The following is a 19,812-nucleotide window of genomic DNA, read 5'->3' as shown; positions in this document are numbered from 1 at the left end:
TCTTTAAAGCATTTGGTTCAATAACTTCACTTCCTACATCAATATTCAAACACCCCCCCTATGTAAATATTGTGATCAACATGCAGGGAGTTCAATATCAAAATACCCAAAATAAACCTTCAAGTGGATACTCAAAAAAATTGCAACTTTCTAAATAAACATATTGAGCATGAATTAAATCCAAATATATGTAACTCAAGGGGAAAAGGGTGTTGGGTTATGCAGATAAAGGCTATTCTTTCATAACCCCAAAGGCACTATTCGGAGCGGGCCTTCCTGAAACAACCATAGAACTCATCAAGATTCAATCTTTAGAGCATTTGGTTCAATAACTTCACTTCCTACTTAGTTTTTCAAACCCCTCAATGTGGATATATACATATATCTATCTGCACATTGTGATAAAAAAAGAACCCCACAATAATCATTCAAATGAATATCCAACTCTCTAAATGACCATGTTGAGGATTGATTCAAATCCAAATATATGTGACTCTAGAAATTGTAAATTGTAATGGAATTAGATTGTTGATCGAGAAAAAGGGTGTTATGGAGAAAAGTCTTTGTATTCTCACGTAGTTTGGAAGGTTTGTGAAGTTATGATGGGAGGGGCGTTGTAAGCGGAATTTATTCAATTACAGAGTAATAATACAAGAAGATTTATTAAAATATGTAAATGATAGATGCATGCAGGGGACGTAAAAATGCAATGGAATCAACAAAAATGAAATCAAGAGTAAAAATGAGGAAAAAGAAAATGCAACAAAAGGTTAGTTGATGGAAATGTGATACTTTTTACTGTATTATATAAATAAAAAAATTGTTGTTAAATACACTAGTAGAGAGAAAAAAATAATTAAAATAATAAGATAAAAAATAGCTGGATTAATGATGTTTTATTTTTTCTCAATAAAAATGTGACATCTTAAAGTCAACTTTGCTTTCAAAAATATGATCATTTTTAGACCAATTTATATTGTTTTGGCCAAATATTTAAGATAAAAAATGAACTTTAGTCTATAAAATAATGACTAAATCAACATATTAATTCACCATTTTGTCATCGACAAGTTCCAACTTGTCACCACAATCTGTATAATATCATACACGGCAAGAATTTGAAACAAACGAACAATCATATTTATTCAAAATAAAACAACATATAATTCCTTCAAAACACACTCATCAAATCAGGTCCTTATTTTTATTCACATAACACCAAATGAAACTAATTACTGAGTGAGCAGAAAAATAGCAGAAAGCAAAATCCCACAACAAAGTGAGTAGTTGTCTATGCTATAAATGAGTGATTTTTATTTACAACAGTAGACTATACCGAGTTAGCAGTGTTACAAACAAAGAGGTAAATGGAAAAGGGTTGCAACTAAACCAGAAACACCCATGGCATTCACATTATGATGCACTTCTCTTTCGATTTCGATTCCTGCTTTGAGGAGCCCGTGTATTTCCCACTATTCCGCGGAGCCTGCACATGGAGACGCACAAGCATATCTAAATCAGATAATGCAACTACTGTATGAAAAGTTGCTGAAGCTACGCTGAAAGTGAAATCTCCATTCACTTTGGCACTAAATACACGTACGCGTAGAAATGGATGCATAAGATTAAGAACGGGATATGTATGTTACGTTCGAGCTAGAATTAATGATGGGTGTTTCTGGTATCAATTTCACATAATGTTGCACATGTAACAGAAGCCAAAACCATTCTGGGAACACAAAGCATTAATAGGGATGTCCCAGGATTAGTACGATTTGCTAGATTATTTATTATACTATTTATTTCTATTAATAATGCTGAAGATTTGGTAGTTGCTACAGTAAGATCTCAACTTTAACAAACCTGGGGCTGGGGAGGACCGACAATCAGCCTTGAACTGCTGCTGACGGCTTGCTGCTGTGCATTACGCTGCTGCTGCTGCTGCTGTTCTCGCTGCTGTTCCTGCTGCTGTTGATCAAATTCCTGCTGTTGGAGAGCTATCGCCAGCTGCAAATCAGAACTGAGAAAAAGAATCCAAGTAAGATTCACGAGCTTGCTCTTTTAGCATATAAATCAAATTAAATTTGAATACCACATTGTGATGCATCAGATAAAAATTAGAACTAGGAAGAATTTGAAAGTATAAGTAAAAAAGAATTATAAATCAAACTGACAGAAACATCTACTGAGTATCTTTTTTAAATAAAATTCCCACCAAGAAAGAAAATCCAAAAAAACACCTTTTTATGAGAAAATGACTTCAAAATACATACTGTATCAATAAAGTGTTAGCTGGCAAAGTAGTGAGTACATGAATAAATGAAGACCAAAGTAGGCCAATCATGAAATATTCAGATACCACTTACATTCTGTAGTCACACTGAACTAAATCATAAATATGTAACATAAAACTAAGAGAACAACAAATCATGAGCCAAAGAAATAGAATTACTTGAAACTTGTATTTGGTTCGGAACTATCAATGCTAGCCAGGTAGTCCTGCAAAGAAGATATTTAATCAAGGCATGCGCTTAAACACCTAAAGTTCTAGAACAAGAAACTACATACTGCAGTAGTGGCCCTAGCATTCTGTTCATCCCACGTGCTGCTGGAATGCTCATCCATCTTGAATTGCTTAAAGTTGCCAGTCATATAAACAGTATCACCATTCACCTAAAACATGAAAATCAAATTAACAACGCATAAATAGTTCACCACTATCTACGCTTCCATGCACTAAAAAGAAACATCAAGTAATACCTCATTTAGTTTTTCCCACACCAAGTCTGGCTGATTTAGATACCCTTGGTCAGTTGCTAAAATGTACAATTCACCTTCATACTGCAAATTAACCAATTAATCAGTTACAAATGTAATCAAATGGTCTGATACCAATACACAGTTGCAACTAAAAATCATCAATATTCCAGATGCCAAATTAATCCTTACAAGTTCCCACTCCTATAAAAAAATTATAAATTAAGGAGATATCACCATTATCGTCACAAAATATCCCATCCTAACAAGTGTGCGTCAACTACAAAAATATACATTCTTCAAGTCACAAGACGGCCAACATACTATTAGCAAATCCAACATCTTGTTTGGACAAGTATGTTAACATATGAAGGAACAGAAAACATAGCAGAGCTAAGCACATAATATCACCAGATTGAACAACATGTTCAAATATATTACGTGATGTAATATATCATGCTTTACTACAAGCATAGGATCTAAATATATGGAAATGCACTGTACATGGGCATGTACATAAAAGCAACAATATGAATAGAAAAGAAGTATAAAGAGTATGTGGATATGAAAGAACTCTGGCATTACAGGAAACTGATACAACATTATAACTCTTGAACAATAAAAAGTTGTTAAATGCATTAATCATCACTAAGCCATATATAAACAATGATTTCACATGACAAAAAACTTACAAGTATTACTGAGTCGACAAGCATACCGAATCATCACTATAACTGTTGAAGAGAAAACTGATAAATAACATAGCAAATTGCATGTACTAACCTTAAACATAGTGTTGAAATGATTATTCCTGAAAAACACACAAAGCTCACGTTCCTTGACTTGGTCTTGTAAGCAAAATAGGCTGCAACAAGACAACCAATTATCAGAAGATTCTTGTGGCAAACAAAGCATATCTTCTTAACCAATGGGGCAATGTAGCAAACATAAATACCCGTATACAGTCAACTGACTGGCACTATTCTTCATGAAGTTCTTGATGATTTCCCCTAATGAGAAATAATACATGCATTAGCACAAAGGTCTAATAAAATTAAACAAATAGAGTTGTCTTAATCTTGAATAATGAATTTAATAAAACAAAATAATCACCAGGGAATTCTTATCAATGATCTAGAGCACTTTTTACCTTCTTTTACAGAAATTGTGTCCTTGCTACCAAAGTCACCATTTTCCACAAAACCTGTATCAACCTGTTCCGCAAGTACCACCTCCCCTTCATACATAGGCTCTCGGTTTGCATAAGCAACAGTACCTGAGTCCAATATGCGATCCTCACCTTCATAAATTGGTTCACTATCATCAACACCGGAAGATTTGGCTTCAGGTTTATCATTTTGGTGCATTTGGCTGCTAGATGAATCTGAATCTGCACTATTCAACAAACTGGATGAATCTTTTCCATCAGATACATCACAAGAATTTTTCTCAGCTTCTGGGTTTGAGGTGGAAGTGACTTGATCCTGGGCATGATTATCACTCATCAATTCATGCTGTGAGTCATTAGATGCAGGTAGACGAGCTTCTCCTAAAGATACTGGTTGGACCTTTCCATTCAGTATCACTGTGTCTGAACCAATCACATTATCAACAACGTTTATAGATTCTTCATCTGAAGGTTGAGCACATAATTGCTTTTCATCAGTTTCTGAAGAAAGGGCTTCATGTGAAACCACTTCAGAGCCTGGATCTACATGGAGCTTGCCCAGAGCATTGCTATCATTGGATTTCAATGCCACAGTCTTTGCGGGTTCGACAGCAAAATTAGTTTCAACCACTTCAGGCGGTGCGACCAGTTCACACTTATTGATCGACACACTTTCATTCATATGGCCATCAGACACAACACCATCTGCCACCGGAATAGAATTTTCCATCTCTGACAATCTCAAGGCTCTTAAGAGCTCTTCTTCTTCTTCGATGTCCCCTTTCCTTGCTTGTGGAGGAGAATCAGTAAAGGATTGGCCTCTTGAAAGACTTGGAGAAGGAATTCCAAGAGCTGCAGTAGTTGCAGCGACAAAATCAACAGTGTCATCTTCAGAATTCTTTTTCTCGTCACTCGTTATACTTTTTGCCTCTAATGAAACAAGCTCCCCCATGAGAGTGTTATATGATTTAGCCCCGATAGCATCAGCAGTTTCACGGTCCTGAAACGCATGCATAGAAACATTTACTTGACTATCAATAAACCCACAGGCCACCGGTTTATACAAAAGATAATGGGAGCTATGAAAGAACAAAAAGGACTTATTGTAGGTTTCACAAATTTCTTGCAAGTTTAGCCAGTCAGAGAGAGAAACAAACCATACCTGTGGGTCAACAATCCATCCATGGTAGAGTGGAATATCCAACAAATCATAGATTGCACACTCTGGGGTGAACTCAAAATCATCAATTCTGAAAATTTCAGACAAAATTCGTCAAAAAATTAAATATAGACACAGTTTCTAGTTTACTAGGATCATACCGCACCCCCAAAAATAAAATTGAATAACACATGTACTAGAGTATATAGAGACCACAAAAATTTAGCCTCAAAGCACATACAAGTAGATTGTAGCACATGACAACTCAAAAATCAAAGGAGAAGCAAAAAAAGTGGTATACCTTCTAAATTTCAAATTCACATCAATGCCTGTTGTAAGTCTTGGAAGTAAATCAATTGCATCTGCAATATTTTGCAGCTGATTTTCTACATACCCAGTGTCTTTGTTCTGTCATCCGAGACACAAGATTAGATTAATCAATAAAAGGGAAAGGAAGCAGGCAAACTACTGTACTCAGCTCAAGTTAACTAAAAAGATACAAATTCAGGCAAAAAAAAATCTTCTTCCCAGTTCAAAAGCCTTACATCGGTGTTAGTGTTTGAGTCGATCAACCGCTCAGCCACAAGTGAAAGCAATTTTTCTTGGGAAACCTCTGGAATATCTGGGCTCAGATTCAAACTGTTCTTTAGGGAAAGAACATTACCTATCATCATATGTAACACCAAGTTAGGTCAAACAAGGATAGATGCACGTAAAGGCTCGACATTAGAACATCTATTGTGAACATAATTCGGTATACAAGATCAGTGTTTTATCCTAAGCCACAATACCCATGATGTCAAACCAATTAAACAAAACACAAACAGATGTTCTCCTCACACAGCCATATTCCACACAATCCACACACCAACAAAAAAGTAAACGTGATGAGCTGCCGGCTGCCCTCCAGACTTAGACAAGATGAGTCAGAATTAGTAATTAACATAGTAATAATTCTGAATTGAACTTCACTCAGGTTTTTCAATTTCCACAGTTTGCAGTTTCATGAAATCAATCGCGCAAAACCCAAGAATACGTTATATCTAGGATCAGAATCACATCAACTCTTATCAGAGCTAAAATTAGAACGAGTTAGAGAGAATGAAAGCGGTATTACAGATGGCGAGGAGAGGGCATGGGCCGTTGTCGTTCTGGAGAATGATAGGCGCGGTTCGCCCGAGAAACTGAATGACTTTAGTCTTATGCACCATCTCCTTCTCGCGCTTGGCCTCCAGCTCAGGCGGCGGGGCGGCGGAGGGCGAACCGGACTGAGGCGAAGAATCCATTCGGGTAGCTGTTTCGCAGATGCTGAAGCGATCAAATCAATTATGCTTTCTCCAGAAGTTGTTACTACAAAACACAAACAGCGGTGGAGTGACGCTAGCAGTTACAGCCTGGAAATAGAAGAAATGATTTTGGGGGTTTTCTGAAAATGTTTGTCGCATTTTCACTTTTATTTAGCTTGACTGTCGTTGATAAGATATTTTTAATTAATTATCAAATATATTTTCTTTCAATTAATACTCATTTTAGTAAATAAATAATGAAGTCTATATAAATATAATCACATTAAATCAAAATATAATTAAATTGATAGCCAAAAACACGAAACTTTTCCTCCCTCTCGCCGCCGCCGCCGCCTTGCGCCGCTCGATTCTCAGCCGCCGGAGAAAAGGATCAGGAGCTACTACTCCAAACTACTCAACGCCCTCTCCAACGGCCTAGGTAATGCACAAATCGCATTCTCTTTTCTCAATTTGCTCTCAAAAGGGGCTCATGTTTATCAATATGCTACTTCACATACACTTGCTACTTCTACAATCAATCTCTCTTAGTGGCAAATTTGAAACGGAAATTGTATCCATTGTGACATTTGCAAATTCCTGAGCATGCATCACCAGCTCTAGATATCTAATTAGCTTAAAATTCAACACTGCTTTTTACATCATCTGTGTATATGAGGGATTTAATTAGCTTAAGCTTTTTACATTTAATTAGCTGGAGGTGGACTGGTGCCCTTGAATCTGCTGGGAAACACCACTATTTAACTCTCTTCACCTAATTCTATTCTTCCTTGTGGCGTTTTCTGCCTTTTTAGATTCTATAACTCCAATCAAATAATGGAACTGATATTTGTAATGGTGCAGAACATCTTAGGTAAGCCAATGTCTCTGCACCGTCAAGACTCGGTCTCTGCAAGCTTTAAAATCCGTAAAGTCTCAATCTTTCCCAATAAGTTAACGGCACTTGGCTCGAGATTTTGCTGCAAAATTTTGACTGGTTAGTTATATATTGATATTGAAGCAATGTTTTTTGAGGTAGAAGTTAGGATATTTGTATGTATCAGTGTTAATGAGATGGATTGTTGCATTCATTTTGCAAGATATCATATTTTCTGTGAAAGATTAAGTATATGTACATTCTCTTGTCTTTTGAAGTTCCAGGTTGTCTGAATGATGGAAACAGATGCCGCACAAAGCTTTAGTTCTGATGATGGGGTGTATGATTGTGATAGCGGTTCGGAGGGTTTTGTCGAGGATTCACTTGATGATGAGCTTTGCTTTGCCTCTGGCGACTTTCCCAAGCTGCAATTTAGGTATATTGTTGGAAAGCAAGTGATGTGGCGTTTAGTTTCTCTGTGTCTGTGAGTGGGAAATGGTTATTAAAAACTTATGAGACTATGGTTAATATTCATGTGCACTGCAGGAAAGAGAGGTCGAAGGTGCGGTGGATTGAAGAGCTGGGAATAGCTGAGGTGCTGGAGAAGAAGGGTAAAATGTGGACCACGACTGGGATAAGTCGGAATGGGAAGACATATTGCTCAATAGAAGAAACGTTGTATGTGTTGCATTCTCTTCACCTTCAATTCCGACATTGTTATCTTTTTTGGTGCATTATGGACTCTGTTTATCTTTGGTTACTTTGTTTGTTTATTGTCAGTTCTCTGCTTACAGTTATCACTCTTTGCTACCAGAAAGAATAAATAGTGCTCTTAATCCTGTTATTCCCTCAGTTGATAACTGATTTTAGTATTGGAGTAAATAGCTGCTGCTGCTTGGGTAGTATATTTCACATAGTTAATTCAGAGTAAAGAACTCTAGTTTTTGTTGTTCTTTGGTGTAGATATTTAGCTGAGATTGGTGCCCTGGATGTCTTGAATGTTGACGACACTCCTCTTCCCTTGAGTGATTTGTATGCAAAGCTAGCAGAAGACCAGGAAAAGTATGGATGCTCATGGGAGTCTTTTGAGGTTTACCGATGCCTGAAGTCTCTTGGATATATTGTTGGCCGACATGGGGTGGCTTGGTCCATGAAGAATGTGAAAAATAAAACCATTGCTGATGACAGTGTGGGAGAGTCCTGCAGTATTACTGATAAGGGAAATGTAGACTACAGTTGCATCACAGATATGTTTGGTAACATGCATCTTGGCGGAACCAGACCAATATTTGATGTTTTCCCTCCTAATAGCAAGTTCAGAAAGTCTTCCTCAGGAGATCCATCTTTTATGTTGTGCCGAGCCAGGTAACGTACTTCAGCAAATATTCTTGATCAGCTCATTTTCCTTTGATACAATAATGTTTCAACAAACTGTTGCTAATGCATCTATGATGAATACTGTGGTGGTGTATTAGTCTGGATAAAAAATGCAAGCTAATTTTGTTCATTTTGTTATCCTATGATTTCTGACGGCAAGAGAAATGGAAATACACTTCGTCTTTCTTTCTTTAAAGACGATCATTTTATTTGTGTGATCAGGTGTAGGATCCTTGCTAGTACACAAACTATTATACGAACTCCATTTGTTTTGGTATTTCTTTGTGTAAAATTCAGTATGAATAAGACCTGCCATTTGTTTTGGTATTTCTTTGTGTAAAATTCAGTATGAATAAGACCTGCCGTTGCATATAGTGACACAAAGATACCATTTTTTGTGCAGTAGCCACCCACCATCCAGACAAGAGATTGAGGACATTGAAACATGTTGTGGCCGAATACCTCTCAAGCTCTACGTGGTCGAGCATGGGAGGGTCAGTTTCTTGTCGTTCACCAAAGTCGAGTTGCCTGCCCTTCCATGACCCTTTTGCAGCCATATAAAGTTATATGTCTACAGATACGGAATAGGTCAGGGTGGGTACCATCTACGCTATTCATTGCACAAAACGCCGTCCGTCTGCCTTTTTCATCAATGTAAGTTTTCCCAACATGAAGAAACGCCGGCCGCTGAATTTCTCATCCTTCACAGCAACTCAAGAAATTGCCATTTTCTTTATCTAGACATTTCACCTAAAGATGTGAATTTCTTAGCTAAAAAATTTTACTCCCTCCGTCCCAAGGTATTAGACCAACTTTCCTTTTTGGGATGTCCCAACATATTAGACTCATTTCCTTTTTTAGTAAAAAACATTTATCTTATTTTATTCTCCACCTACTTTTTTCTCTCTTCTCTCCCCTACTTTTTCCCTCTCTCATACTTTACTCTCTCCACTTTAACTATTTAAATATCAATTCCTTAAATCATGTGCTCAAAAGAAGTGAGTCTAATACTCCGGGACGGAGGGAGTAGTATTTTATCAAATAAAAAACAGTGTTAGAGTTCAGAATTTTATGTGACTTTTATCATCGGTATATGTATAAATCAGTTTCACTTCAAACTGTTATATGAAATGATATAAGAAAGGGACCAATCAACTTTTTCATAATACAGTCAGTACTAGTTGGATTTCTGAGTTTGACGTAGCTCATCAGACGTCAGTCTAACAAATATTTTAAATTTTTAAATGCGATTGTGAAAAAGCGACATTTTATGCTCTCAATTATCCGAGCCCCAAATTGTACACACTAATTCGATTATATATAAAAGAAACATTTAACTAATATATAAATATATATTGGCCTCAACAAGAGGCAATTATGTGGAGCTATAGAGCATACATAAGTTAAAAAATGTCGTTGCAAGTAAGAGATTAAATCAATAGGAGTAAAAAGATATTCCTCTTGCCATCCAATATTTTGAGGATTTGAATTATAATAAAATTAAATACCAATATATCGAGGATTTAAATTATCATAAAGGTAAATAACGTTATTAGTGACCATCTTTTAAAAAAAAGTGAAAAATAAACATAATACTCTAAGTGGTGCATTTCTATTTCGACACGAAATTTTATATAATGTTGTTTTGTATGTTAAGTTGAGATAATAAAGTAAGAATGAGGGAAAAAGTAGAGAGAGAAACTTATTCTATTTTTAGAAATGTTAATTTAGAGTGGGACATCTTAAAAAGAAAAAAATTGGTTCACTTAGAGTGGGACGGGGGGGACCGGGGAGTAGATGAAGTAGATCAGATAGTCAATCGCAGACAACTATTTTAAATCAATTTTAATATAACGAACATGATAATCCATCTGTTCCTTTTTTTGTCGTCCTACTGTAGTTGGAATTAATTTGATCGGTAATTAATCGATGATCTAAATGTTTTGTGTGATATTCATAATTACGTGATTAATCTGTTTGCTAATAGATGGATCAATTTGTTTAATAACAGATCAAACAATTTACCAACCAATAAAGTATGGTAATTAAATCTGATATGAGTTGATTGCTTTCATGTCAGATTACCAGAACTGAAATAGACTGAGGGATATATTTTGACTAATTTTTGAAAAAATATTTGTAATATTAATTTGAAGTAAGACTAAATGAGTGGGCCCGGAATTTTGGAGTTCACAACTCCGACAGGTCTCCACTTGTTGCATTATTCCCATTCATTTTAGTCTTTCTTTTCAGGTTGTCTAATTTTACTAAAAAAAGAAATGGATTAGGTCAGTATTTGGGTTCACCAATCACCTGGCCTTTCCTAAAGCATCTTTATTCCCATTCCATGGTTGAAAACTCATCTAAAAGTAGAAACCCCAAAATCATCTCTCATCATCCTTTCCAAATCTAGGGTTTACAATTTTGCTCCTTTTCTACACAACAACAAAATCCTCTCTCCCTCTCTCTCTTGAATTACTTCCACAGATCTGAGAGAAATTACAAAAAAGTTATCAATGGTGAGAGGGAAGACTGAGCTGAAGAGAATCGAAAACGCGACGAACCGACAGGTCACATTCTCGAAGAGGAGAAGTGGTCTGTTGAAGAAGGCATTTGAGCTTTCAGTTCTGTGTGATGCTGAAGTTGCTCTCATGGTCTTCTCTTCCACTGGAAAATTGTGTGAATTCTCAAGTTCAAGGTACCATCACTTTGTTTATTAATTATATATTTCAATTCTTAAATTTCACTCAATTCTTTGTGTATTTGTTTGGGTTCCTCTCTCTTTAATTTTTGTGGTTGGTAGCTTATTTATTTTCTGCTGTTTTACTTTAATTATAGCTATGAAATGGGGTTTAATTAATGTTGTAAACTCCAATGCCTTTAAAGGTTTGGAAATAAGCCAAGTCCAAATCCCAAAGTTTGTTCTCCCCAACAAAATATTGAGATCATCACAATGAACAAGTACAAAAATTAAACAAGACTAATTTAGTGGTACTTATGTAAACTATTACTCATTTTGTCTCATTTAGAGCGAAACATTTTCTTTTCGGCACGAGATTTTTTGCAGTATTGTTTAGTGCCTACATATTCATTCGTCTCATCAAATAAGCAGTCATACCTACATATTCTCGTAATTATCGCTCCAATGTGGAGTCTCTCTCCTTGTCCGTGCCCTATGCACTAGCGTTCACTTTGGGATTTGGCTCGAACATTACATTAGTAGTCTGTTCTTTTAGGAAATTTTAGAAGTCTTTTATTTCTCGTTAATTTTATGCTAGCTCTAATTAATACTATTAAGGTCTAATTTAATCAAAATTTAATTCAAACACTTAAGGAAAATGGAAAAGTCTCAGGATTAGTCATGCACTGTGTACTAATTTGTTGTTAAATTTGTCATTCTATGAAAAGTTAGGTTGCTTTTTGATGATTAATGTTTTCATTTGAAACTCTTAATATTCAGCAGTGGGATCAATAAGACCATAGACAGATATATGGCAAATGCGGCCGTTTCAAGTGGGAGCAACATGGAAGAAAATCTCAAGGTCAGAACTCTTCACCGAATTACTTTGAAACATTGATTCTACTTAGTTTTATTTTAGTGAAAAATGGCATTTGCGCTTTTGGTCGATAAAGTCTAAAAAGTCGTGATGAAACAACAACTTAATTGGTAAAAGTTAAAATGATTTCCCATTCCTCTAACCAATAGACCAAGAGTTCGAGAAAAAGTCACGGTGAAACGTCTTTGTTTTATTGAACTAATGCACTAAAAAATGAAGGGGGCGTCATAACAACAAGATTCAAGACTGGGGTAAGGCATTGGGTGCGTTCGTGTAGTGGCGGGCGTGGGTTTTTGTTGGTGTTCGTCGGAAGTTTGGAGTGTGATAGAGTGTTTTGAATTTTTTCCAGATAGTAAGTTTTTTTTTTTTTTAAAGTTTTTTGATGGTGTGTTTGCTGGAAGTTTGGAGTGGGGAATTTATATAGTACTAGTAGTAGTTAATCTATGAAATAACCCAATCAATCAAATTACAACATAACAATTTAGTTAGTCTTATATCTTTATACTTTGAGCTCCTACGAATAACCTTATGATTGTATCTCACTATTATCTTGTGCAAAACAGTTATATTATTTTGAGTTTAGATCATGACATACTTTTCTTTGTAAAGAAAGTAATCAAATCGAGATTATAAAGAAGAAAAGGAGAACCTACTTGCTCATAGTAAAGTTTCATCTAAAACAAATCTATCCACTTTCTAGTAGTTTTAGAATAAAAGTATATTGCAAATCAGGTTTGTTACTCCTAAACAACTCAAATCAAATGAAAATATTATTAAAACAATATACTCGAAAATAAGCCTCGAATCTTTGTTCTTCTCCAGAAATTCAAATCAAAATAAGACATAAAAATAAAAATTTTAACTGGAAACCCTAACTCTGTCATGGGAATAAGTATGACAACAACTATAACCTAATTATGTTGTTAAAAAATGCTCCAAAATTATGTTTCCAAATTTGACCCGAGCCCAAAATTTATTAACCAATAACTCGATTCTTGGAAGTCGAATGAGACATCCGAAGGTGCGAAGCTCTCAACGATAACTTTCTAACAGTACATGGTACAAAAATCTGAATTTCGGATCACTTTTGGTAACCATGACCATTACTATGAGTACCATTGGAAAGCTATCATTCAGAGCTTTCAAATGGTACTTTCAGTTTACCCATCAGACTCCAAATATTTGAGTGTTGGCCAATAAAATTTAGAAAGTTTGTGTTCTTTTTAGAAAGTTTTTTCAGTTGGTTAAAAACATGAATTTTGCCATAATTTGTGAAGTCTGAAACAAACTATCATGCAAGAAATTAAGGAACATGTGTGAAATATTGATCAAATGCTTTAGCTTGCATTTTTAGTCATATATAATCTGTTTGAATTATGATATTTCAGATTTAAACCACAAAACCGGTACAAATTTAATCAACTGTGAGACACATTCTAAAATTTGTACTATGATTGGATTTGAGACAGCTAACGACAGATGATCAGAGCAGTGATGATTTGCTTAAGAAGATGGAGTTTCTAGAAGAATCTAAGAGGTTATATATCTTCCTTGTTAGTCACTTCTTTCTTGATTTTTCTGCATCTAACTGTTGCATGAATGTACCTATGCTTCAGAAGACTCTTGGGAGAGGGCTTAGATTCTTGTTCAACGGAAGAGTTAGATCAGCTCGAACGACAGTTAGAACATAGCTTAAGAAGCATCAGAGCTACGAAGGTACATATATTCAAATCAATTTCAGTAAAACATGTGCAATTTTAATATATGTAGCCCAAAATCTAACTTGTTTAGTAACATGTAGGACAAATTTTTGCCAAGTTGATAAATACAACTAGAATTTAGCTAGTTAATTATTTCCCGAGCGATCATATCGATTAATTGAATATATGTTCGACTAATGTTTAACTTATTCAGTTCGAATAATGTTTCCTTGTACCAGACTAAATTATTGAACGAGCAGATTGATCAGCTCAAGGAACAGGTAATTCAAATCTTTTACTATTTGATGAAGAGAATTATTTTATTTACATGTATTTCTACGAATATAGAGGTTTGATCGAAAATGAATCTCCATGTAGGGGAAGAAACTGACTAGAGAAAACGCAGAGTTAAGGAAGAAGGTATGTAACAATATTAATAGATTTATTTACCTAATTTCTTCATTACTTTTGTGCCATTAAACTTAACGTAAATACATTACATTTAAATATATATAAGACATCATTTAAATATGAAATTATAATTATATGTTTAGATAGAGCTACTGTTTATTTTTTTCAAACAAATTGAAGTTTTCATGAGTCATGACACATATCAAGTTGCTATGATCGAAATACTTGAAGTGACAAATTTATTTTTCTCAGTGCAGTTGATTCTGATTGTGAATGCAATTACTTTATATATTTGTGTGTGTGTGTTAATATTTGCTAAAGCTTCTAATTGTCTATTGTTTTCTGTGTAGAGTGAGATGCTGTATTTGACAGATGCACCGCCACCGCTGCCTGTCGCGGTGGAAACCGCTTTATTCATCGGACCACCTTCCCAAACGCACCGGCAAACGCCATGAATATATACATATCATTCATATTTTAAAAAAACTTAGGTGTCACAAAATATAAATATTGTTAAAAGAACGAATTTGGACATAGAATTGAAGAATATAGAGTGTGTGTGGCTGAAATTGAAGATTTGTATTGAGTTGTGTATTGTTACAACTTGCAATAGTACTCCTTTTATAGGGAGTTAATTTGGAACTCATAGGACTGATTGATTATCCATATTTGCACAGATTTGTTTTAAACTATTTGTAACAATAATCTTAATTAGTTCCTCCTTAATTAATTGATGTTGTTTTCCTTCCTTAAGTATTCATATTTAAGTTGTAGAGAACTTTTGCAAAATTCTTACTACCTCAGTCAAGATGCTCTCAACAGAATCAGAAACTTAAATAAGCTGATCCTAAAAATTAAAATCACAATAATAATATTAAAATATTCAACTTCTATATAATATTTTTATAGTCTCATTTTCATTTTATTGACAAGTCGTCATGCCTAGAATTTACTATATTAAAAGAATACAGAAGATTATTGAAATTAAATTAGTTTGGCTAAAAGATTTAGTCATTTATAATGTCTTTTTTTGAGCTGCTAAAGTATGGAAAATATTAACCTTGATTAGATTAAGGTTCTAACAAATTAACATCAGAAAATATATGGAATTGATGATGCACTCTTGATATAAAAAATGAAAATAAAAAGTAAATAAAAAGAAGAGAGAGTAGAATTAGTGAAAAGGAATTTCCTAAACCCTTTTATTCCCAACAATCAAAAGATAAATGGCCCAGCTAAAGTAACTAAAGGCCCAACAGAAGAAGTAATAAGTTAGCCCATTTGACAATTCATCTTCTTCTTCAATGGATTGTAAGTCCACTTTCACATTATTATAAATTATAAATTATAAATTTAAAGATATTACTATTAGTTATAAAAAAAAAAGTAGTAGTTTTATTGCATATTGATAATTTATTAACTTTAGTCCGTTATGCAATTTTTAATTAATTTTGTCTTTTCTCGCTAATGAGGTGGAACCCATTCTCCATTAATAATACTTAAATCATTTTTTTTCCTATCTCTTTTTTATTTTACGTTGTACATTAAAACTCGTACCCAACGAAGAATGCATACTCTCGTGGGACAGAGAACGTATCATTTTTCTACTTGGATGCATTGTCGAAATACGTAACTTGAGAATTGCAATTCCAACGAATAACTTATATCCCTTCTTCTTTTACTTAAAAAAAAGTTTGAAGTTGATAGGTAAACCATAAACTCCATAATAAAAATTATTAATTGTGGATAAAGAGTGAAAGAAGGATAAATTTATCGACATTATAAATTAAAATTCATCTGACTAAAGTGTCCTAAATCTAATCTTATTATATACACATTTTATTAAAATTTCAATATTTCATAGTAAATTTTTTTATATAAACAATTTAAGTAAGTAGATTTTAGAGACTAGTTTGATAATAATACCATAATTATTTTCTAGTAATTATTTACTAATTGATGTCCATGTTAGCTAAATTAGTGAAATTGCAAAAATTTAAATTTTCGTAACACGTGTCATTTTACAACCTCGTCTGTATGGAGTTTATTATAGACCAAACTCTCTTTCTATTTCTCTACCTTGGGTCAAAAATTGGGTTTATTATAGACCAAAACTATTGAATTATGACCCCATTCGAACCCTTCTTCTTCTCGTTCAACTATATATCCATGTGCCTCGTCTGCAACTTAGCCAGGCACCGACACCGACACAAACTGGTTCTACTTTTTTTTTTGGACCTTCAATTTAAACACGATGCATATTTGTATGTTTTCCTTGATAAAATACTCGTTCTCCTCCACATATTTGGTAGTACTACTACATGTATTAGAGAGTTCATTTTTTGATATTTTAATCCATTACTACATGTATTAGGGAGTTCATTTTTTGATATTTTAATCCATCCGACGGTAAATGTCTACTTTCATTTTTACTATAAATAATAACTAACCTACATATTCCGCTAACTCATTTTACTCACATTTTATTATAAAACTAATACTCTCTCCATTCTATATGAGTATGCACTTATTCTTTTCTTTTTGGTTTGTCCTACAAGAGTATGCGCTCTTTCATTTTTAGTCCGTCCAGCCCACAAGAGTATACATTTTCAAATTTTGGAAATTATTTCTCTCTATTAAGGTGAGACTCATTTCTAACAATACCTTAATTACTTTTTTCTTTATATCACTCTCTTACTTTACCAATTGCGCATTAAAACTTGTATCCAACTAAAAATGAATACTCTTGTGGAACAGAGAGAGTATATAAAAATGTGACTTATACTCTATTAACTTTTTTGACCCTCTTTATATTTCTTAAAATTTGTGTCGAATTAAACGCGGACTTCTACTGAGGAACGAGGATAATATTATAGTTATATTGTATTGAACTAATTTATTGTGAGGCTATTTTGTTAAGTTGAATATCTACGCAATTATCTAGATGAGTATAATACATAATACTCCTCGATAAGTCCCATATCACATTTTCTTTTATAGTTTATTTATAATAGATATTATATTTTATTTTTTAGAAAAGTTGTCTCATATATTAATATAAATATTTTTTTTTTTACTCTACGTACAAAATAATATCTTCTAAAATTTTATAAAATTACTAAGCGTGACATTTATTGTGGTATGAAGGGAAGGGAGTATCAATGTATCATGTTATACAAAATTAAAAAGATATAAATGGAGAATAGATACTCCCTCCGTCCCAGATAATTCGTCTCAGTTTTCCATTTCGGTCCGTCCCACATAATTTGTCCCATTTCACTTTTATCATTTTTGGTAGTGGACCTCATATTTCACTAACTCATTCCTACTCACATTTTATTATAAAACTAATATATAAAGATAGGACCCACTTTCCATTAACTTTTTCAATCCACTTTTCATTACAATTCTTAAAACTCGTGCCCGGTCAAAGTGACCCGAATTATCCGGGACGGAGGGAGTAATATATAGGACCACCGACAAAAGATATCCCATGATATCTGAATCGCCAATCGAACTACGCCATTCGCTCATATATATATCATCTCTAACCTGTTGACTCGTGTTCGATTAATTTAGTATTCCGACTTTATTTTATCACTTTCAGCAAACAATATCATGTCATTCCGAGACAAAGATGAGAAATGGTAAGTAAGTGGATGAGGTGGTGCATTGATTGAATGCCACTTAAAAATCCATCATATGTTCCTTTCATATACTCCACCAATATATAGAGTGGATACATGCACATGTATGTACGGAGGTATGAATCATTGCTAACTTTTTAAGTTATCAACTCTGTTAACTGATCAATGCAGTATATTAAAAAAGTCAACACAATGATATTAAAATGTCGACGTACACTAAGTTGACATTTGAATACACTGTGTTCACATCAATATTTATATTGTCAACACAAATTTGTGTTGACATTTTAATGTCATCTTGTCGATATTTTTAAAATACTGCGTTGATGAGTTTGCATTATTAGCAATTTAAGAAAGTTAGCAATATAACGTAGGAAGGGCTTGGTATGATATTATTCAGGAAAGAGTACAAGACACATGATTGGTGTACATGATGACACATGAAGAAAAATTAGTCAATAAAGTTTTATTTTTTAAATTTATATTCTTAATATATATACTAATAATTTACATGTAAATATCTCGGTATACAACGTCGTATATATACAATCAAATGTGAAAACAACACTGTAAATAAAACATGGAAAATGTTAAACGTGGCTGGAATATTCTTGGAGAGCACATAGGCAAACAGAATCAAACAAAAATTCTTATAAGGGACAAATTACTTTTGCTAGTAAATCAAACGCGTGACAATCACATTTTTAAATCAGCATAATTTCACATGGACAAATTAGAGATCGATGATAATCCATTCATTTGTAAATATATATATATATATATATCTCATTTTTACAAGGACGAGAGTTTTAAAAAAATGTGAATGAATATTGCGTATAAAAAGTTAGTGGAAGGAGTATGTGGAATATACATATAAATAATTGTATTACTAACAAAATCACAAATATGTCGGTTATAATTGTATTCAATTTTTTTCATAATCCCTAATGACGCCTTCATATTTGACTTAGATATCTATTCCAATGATATCATATTTCATATGATCGATAGAAATTGACACAAACGTGTCACGTAAACCAAAATCTAAATATAGAGTAGATATTTTGTCAACTAAATATCTTTGTAAATCCGTTTTATATGTTCACCAAATTAGTTCACACATATATTCAAATATAATGGCGTACCTAATTAATTTATATTTTTCTTAGATGCAAATATGTATTACTCCATTAAAACTTGTCTCACCTATTTAGACACAAAAAACATGCACTTCCCTTTTTCGCTCGTTTTATAAACACACGTTTCTATTTTTTTGTACACTACCTCACCATTTATTGTTAGTACAATAATATTATTACTCTCACAATTTGTTTTGAATCATTTTACATGATATATAATACCCCTAAACTGATACTATTACTTTCTTCAGCCTCAATTCAATTAATTAACACTAGCTCAGCAAAATCTTGTATATTAAGTTACTTACAAACTAGTTAAAAAAGAGGAATTATGGGTATGAGAAAAATCTATAAATTGAGTCAAATTTTGAAATGATATGCAGTTTTAAGAAAACCCTGTTGAGTTTACTCTAGTCCGACTTTGTGAAATGACTTGAGAGGTGCAGGATAAGTGGGAGCCGAAAGGCGAAAGTGAAATACCACTACTTTTAACGTTATTTTACTTATTGGCAATTGTCGTGTATATTAAGTTGTGAGTTATGTGAAATCGTGTTGAATGTAGTAGAAGATGAAAAATCATACGCGACGAAACAGCATTTTCTGGACACCTTGCGATTGGTCTCGTCGTTTACTGCACCAATAGGGCATGATGACCACGTGCTTCAGTTTCCATCTTCTCCAAACAAAATCATAACTCCATTTTATATATATACGTGCAAACCCACACCAAGCTAGGC

The 19,812-nt window shown here is 33.7% G+C and overlaps 3 protein-coding genes across 8 annotated transcripts; 2 read left to right on the top strand and 1 right to left on the bottom strand.

Annotated features, from left to right (window-relative positions):
• Nucleotides 1–1,166: 1,166 nt before the first annotated feature.
• On the bottom strand, nt 1,167–6,489 carry LOC125194256 (uncharacterized). Its single transcript, XM_048092378.2, has 12 exons — nt 6,202–6,489; nt 5,630–5,748; nt 5,386–5,492; nt 5,088–5,175; nt 3,908–4,925; nt 3,713–3,767; nt 3,541–3,622; nt 2,761–2,841; nt 2,569–2,673; nt 2,453–2,499; nt 1,864–2,020; nt 1,167–1,486 (listed from the first exon to the last, which is right to left on the bottom strand). Exons 1-12 carry the CDS (start codon nt 6,368–6,370, stop codon nt 1,409–1,411), a joined length of 2,106 nt encoding a protein of 701 aa, XP_047948335.1. The 5' UTR covers nt 6,371–6,489; the 3' UTR covers nt 1,167–1,408.
• A 189-nt stretch (nt 6,490–6,678) lies between these two features.
• LOC125194257 (tRNA-splicing endonuclease subunit) lies at nt 6,679–9,787 on the top strand. Of its 4 annotated transcripts, none has more exons than XM_048092382.2 (6): nt 6,679–6,809; nt 7,232–7,364; nt 7,529–7,680; nt 7,791–7,922; nt 8,208–8,609; nt 9,025–9,787. In XM_048092382.2, the coding sequence occupies exons 3-6, from the start codon at nt 7,538–7,540 to the stop codon at nt 9,161–9,163; spliced, it is 816 nt and encodes a 271-aa protein (XP_047948339.1). In that variant the 5' UTR covers nt 6,679–6,809; nt 7,232–7,364; nt 7,529–7,537; the 3' UTR covers nt 9,164–9,787. The 4 variants fall into 4 exon arrangements, with proteins under 4 accessions (XP_047948339.1, XP_047948336.1, XP_047948338.1 ...); XM_048092379.2 differs by having other exon boundaries at nt 7,523–7,680; XM_048092381.2 differs by lacking the exon at nt 7,232–7,364.
• Nucleotides 9,788–10,902: 1,115 nt separating this feature from the next.
• LOC125193094 (agamous-like MADS-box protein AGL14) lies at nt 10,903–14,978 on the top strand. Of its 3 annotated transcripts, none has more exons than XM_048090830.2 (7): nt 10,903–11,319; nt 12,085–12,163; nt 13,648–13,715; nt 13,795–13,894; nt 14,118–14,159; nt 14,257–14,298; nt 14,640–14,978. In XM_048090830.2, the coding sequence occupies exons 1-7, from the start codon at nt 11,138–11,140 to the stop codon at nt 14,742–14,744; spliced, it is 618 nt and encodes a 205-aa protein (XP_047946787.1). In that variant the 5' UTR covers nt 10,903–11,137; the 3' UTR covers nt 14,745–14,978. The 3 variants fall into 3 exon arrangements, with proteins under 3 accessions (XP_047946787.1, XP_047946788.1, XP_047946786.1); XM_048090831.2 differs by having other exon boundaries at nt 10,905–11,319; nt 12,082–12,163; nt 13,798–13,894; XM_048090829.2 differs by having other exon boundaries at nt 10,907–11,319; nt 12,082–12,163.
• Nucleotides 14,979–19,812: the final 4,834 nt, after the last annotated feature.

The sequence above is a fragment of the Salvia hispanica genome, chromosome 4 (genome assembly GCF_029641045.1).
Source record: "Salvia hispanica isolate PSC_SH4W2 chromosome 4, Shi_PSC_v1, whole genome shotgun sequence".
NCBI classification, from domain to species: Eukaryota; Viridiplantae; Streptophyta; class Magnoliopsida; order Lamiales; family Lamiaceae; genus Salvia; species Salvia hispanica.
The sequence above is the reverse complement of the archived record's forward strand: the minus strand, read 5'-3'. Positions and strand labels throughout refer to the sequence as shown.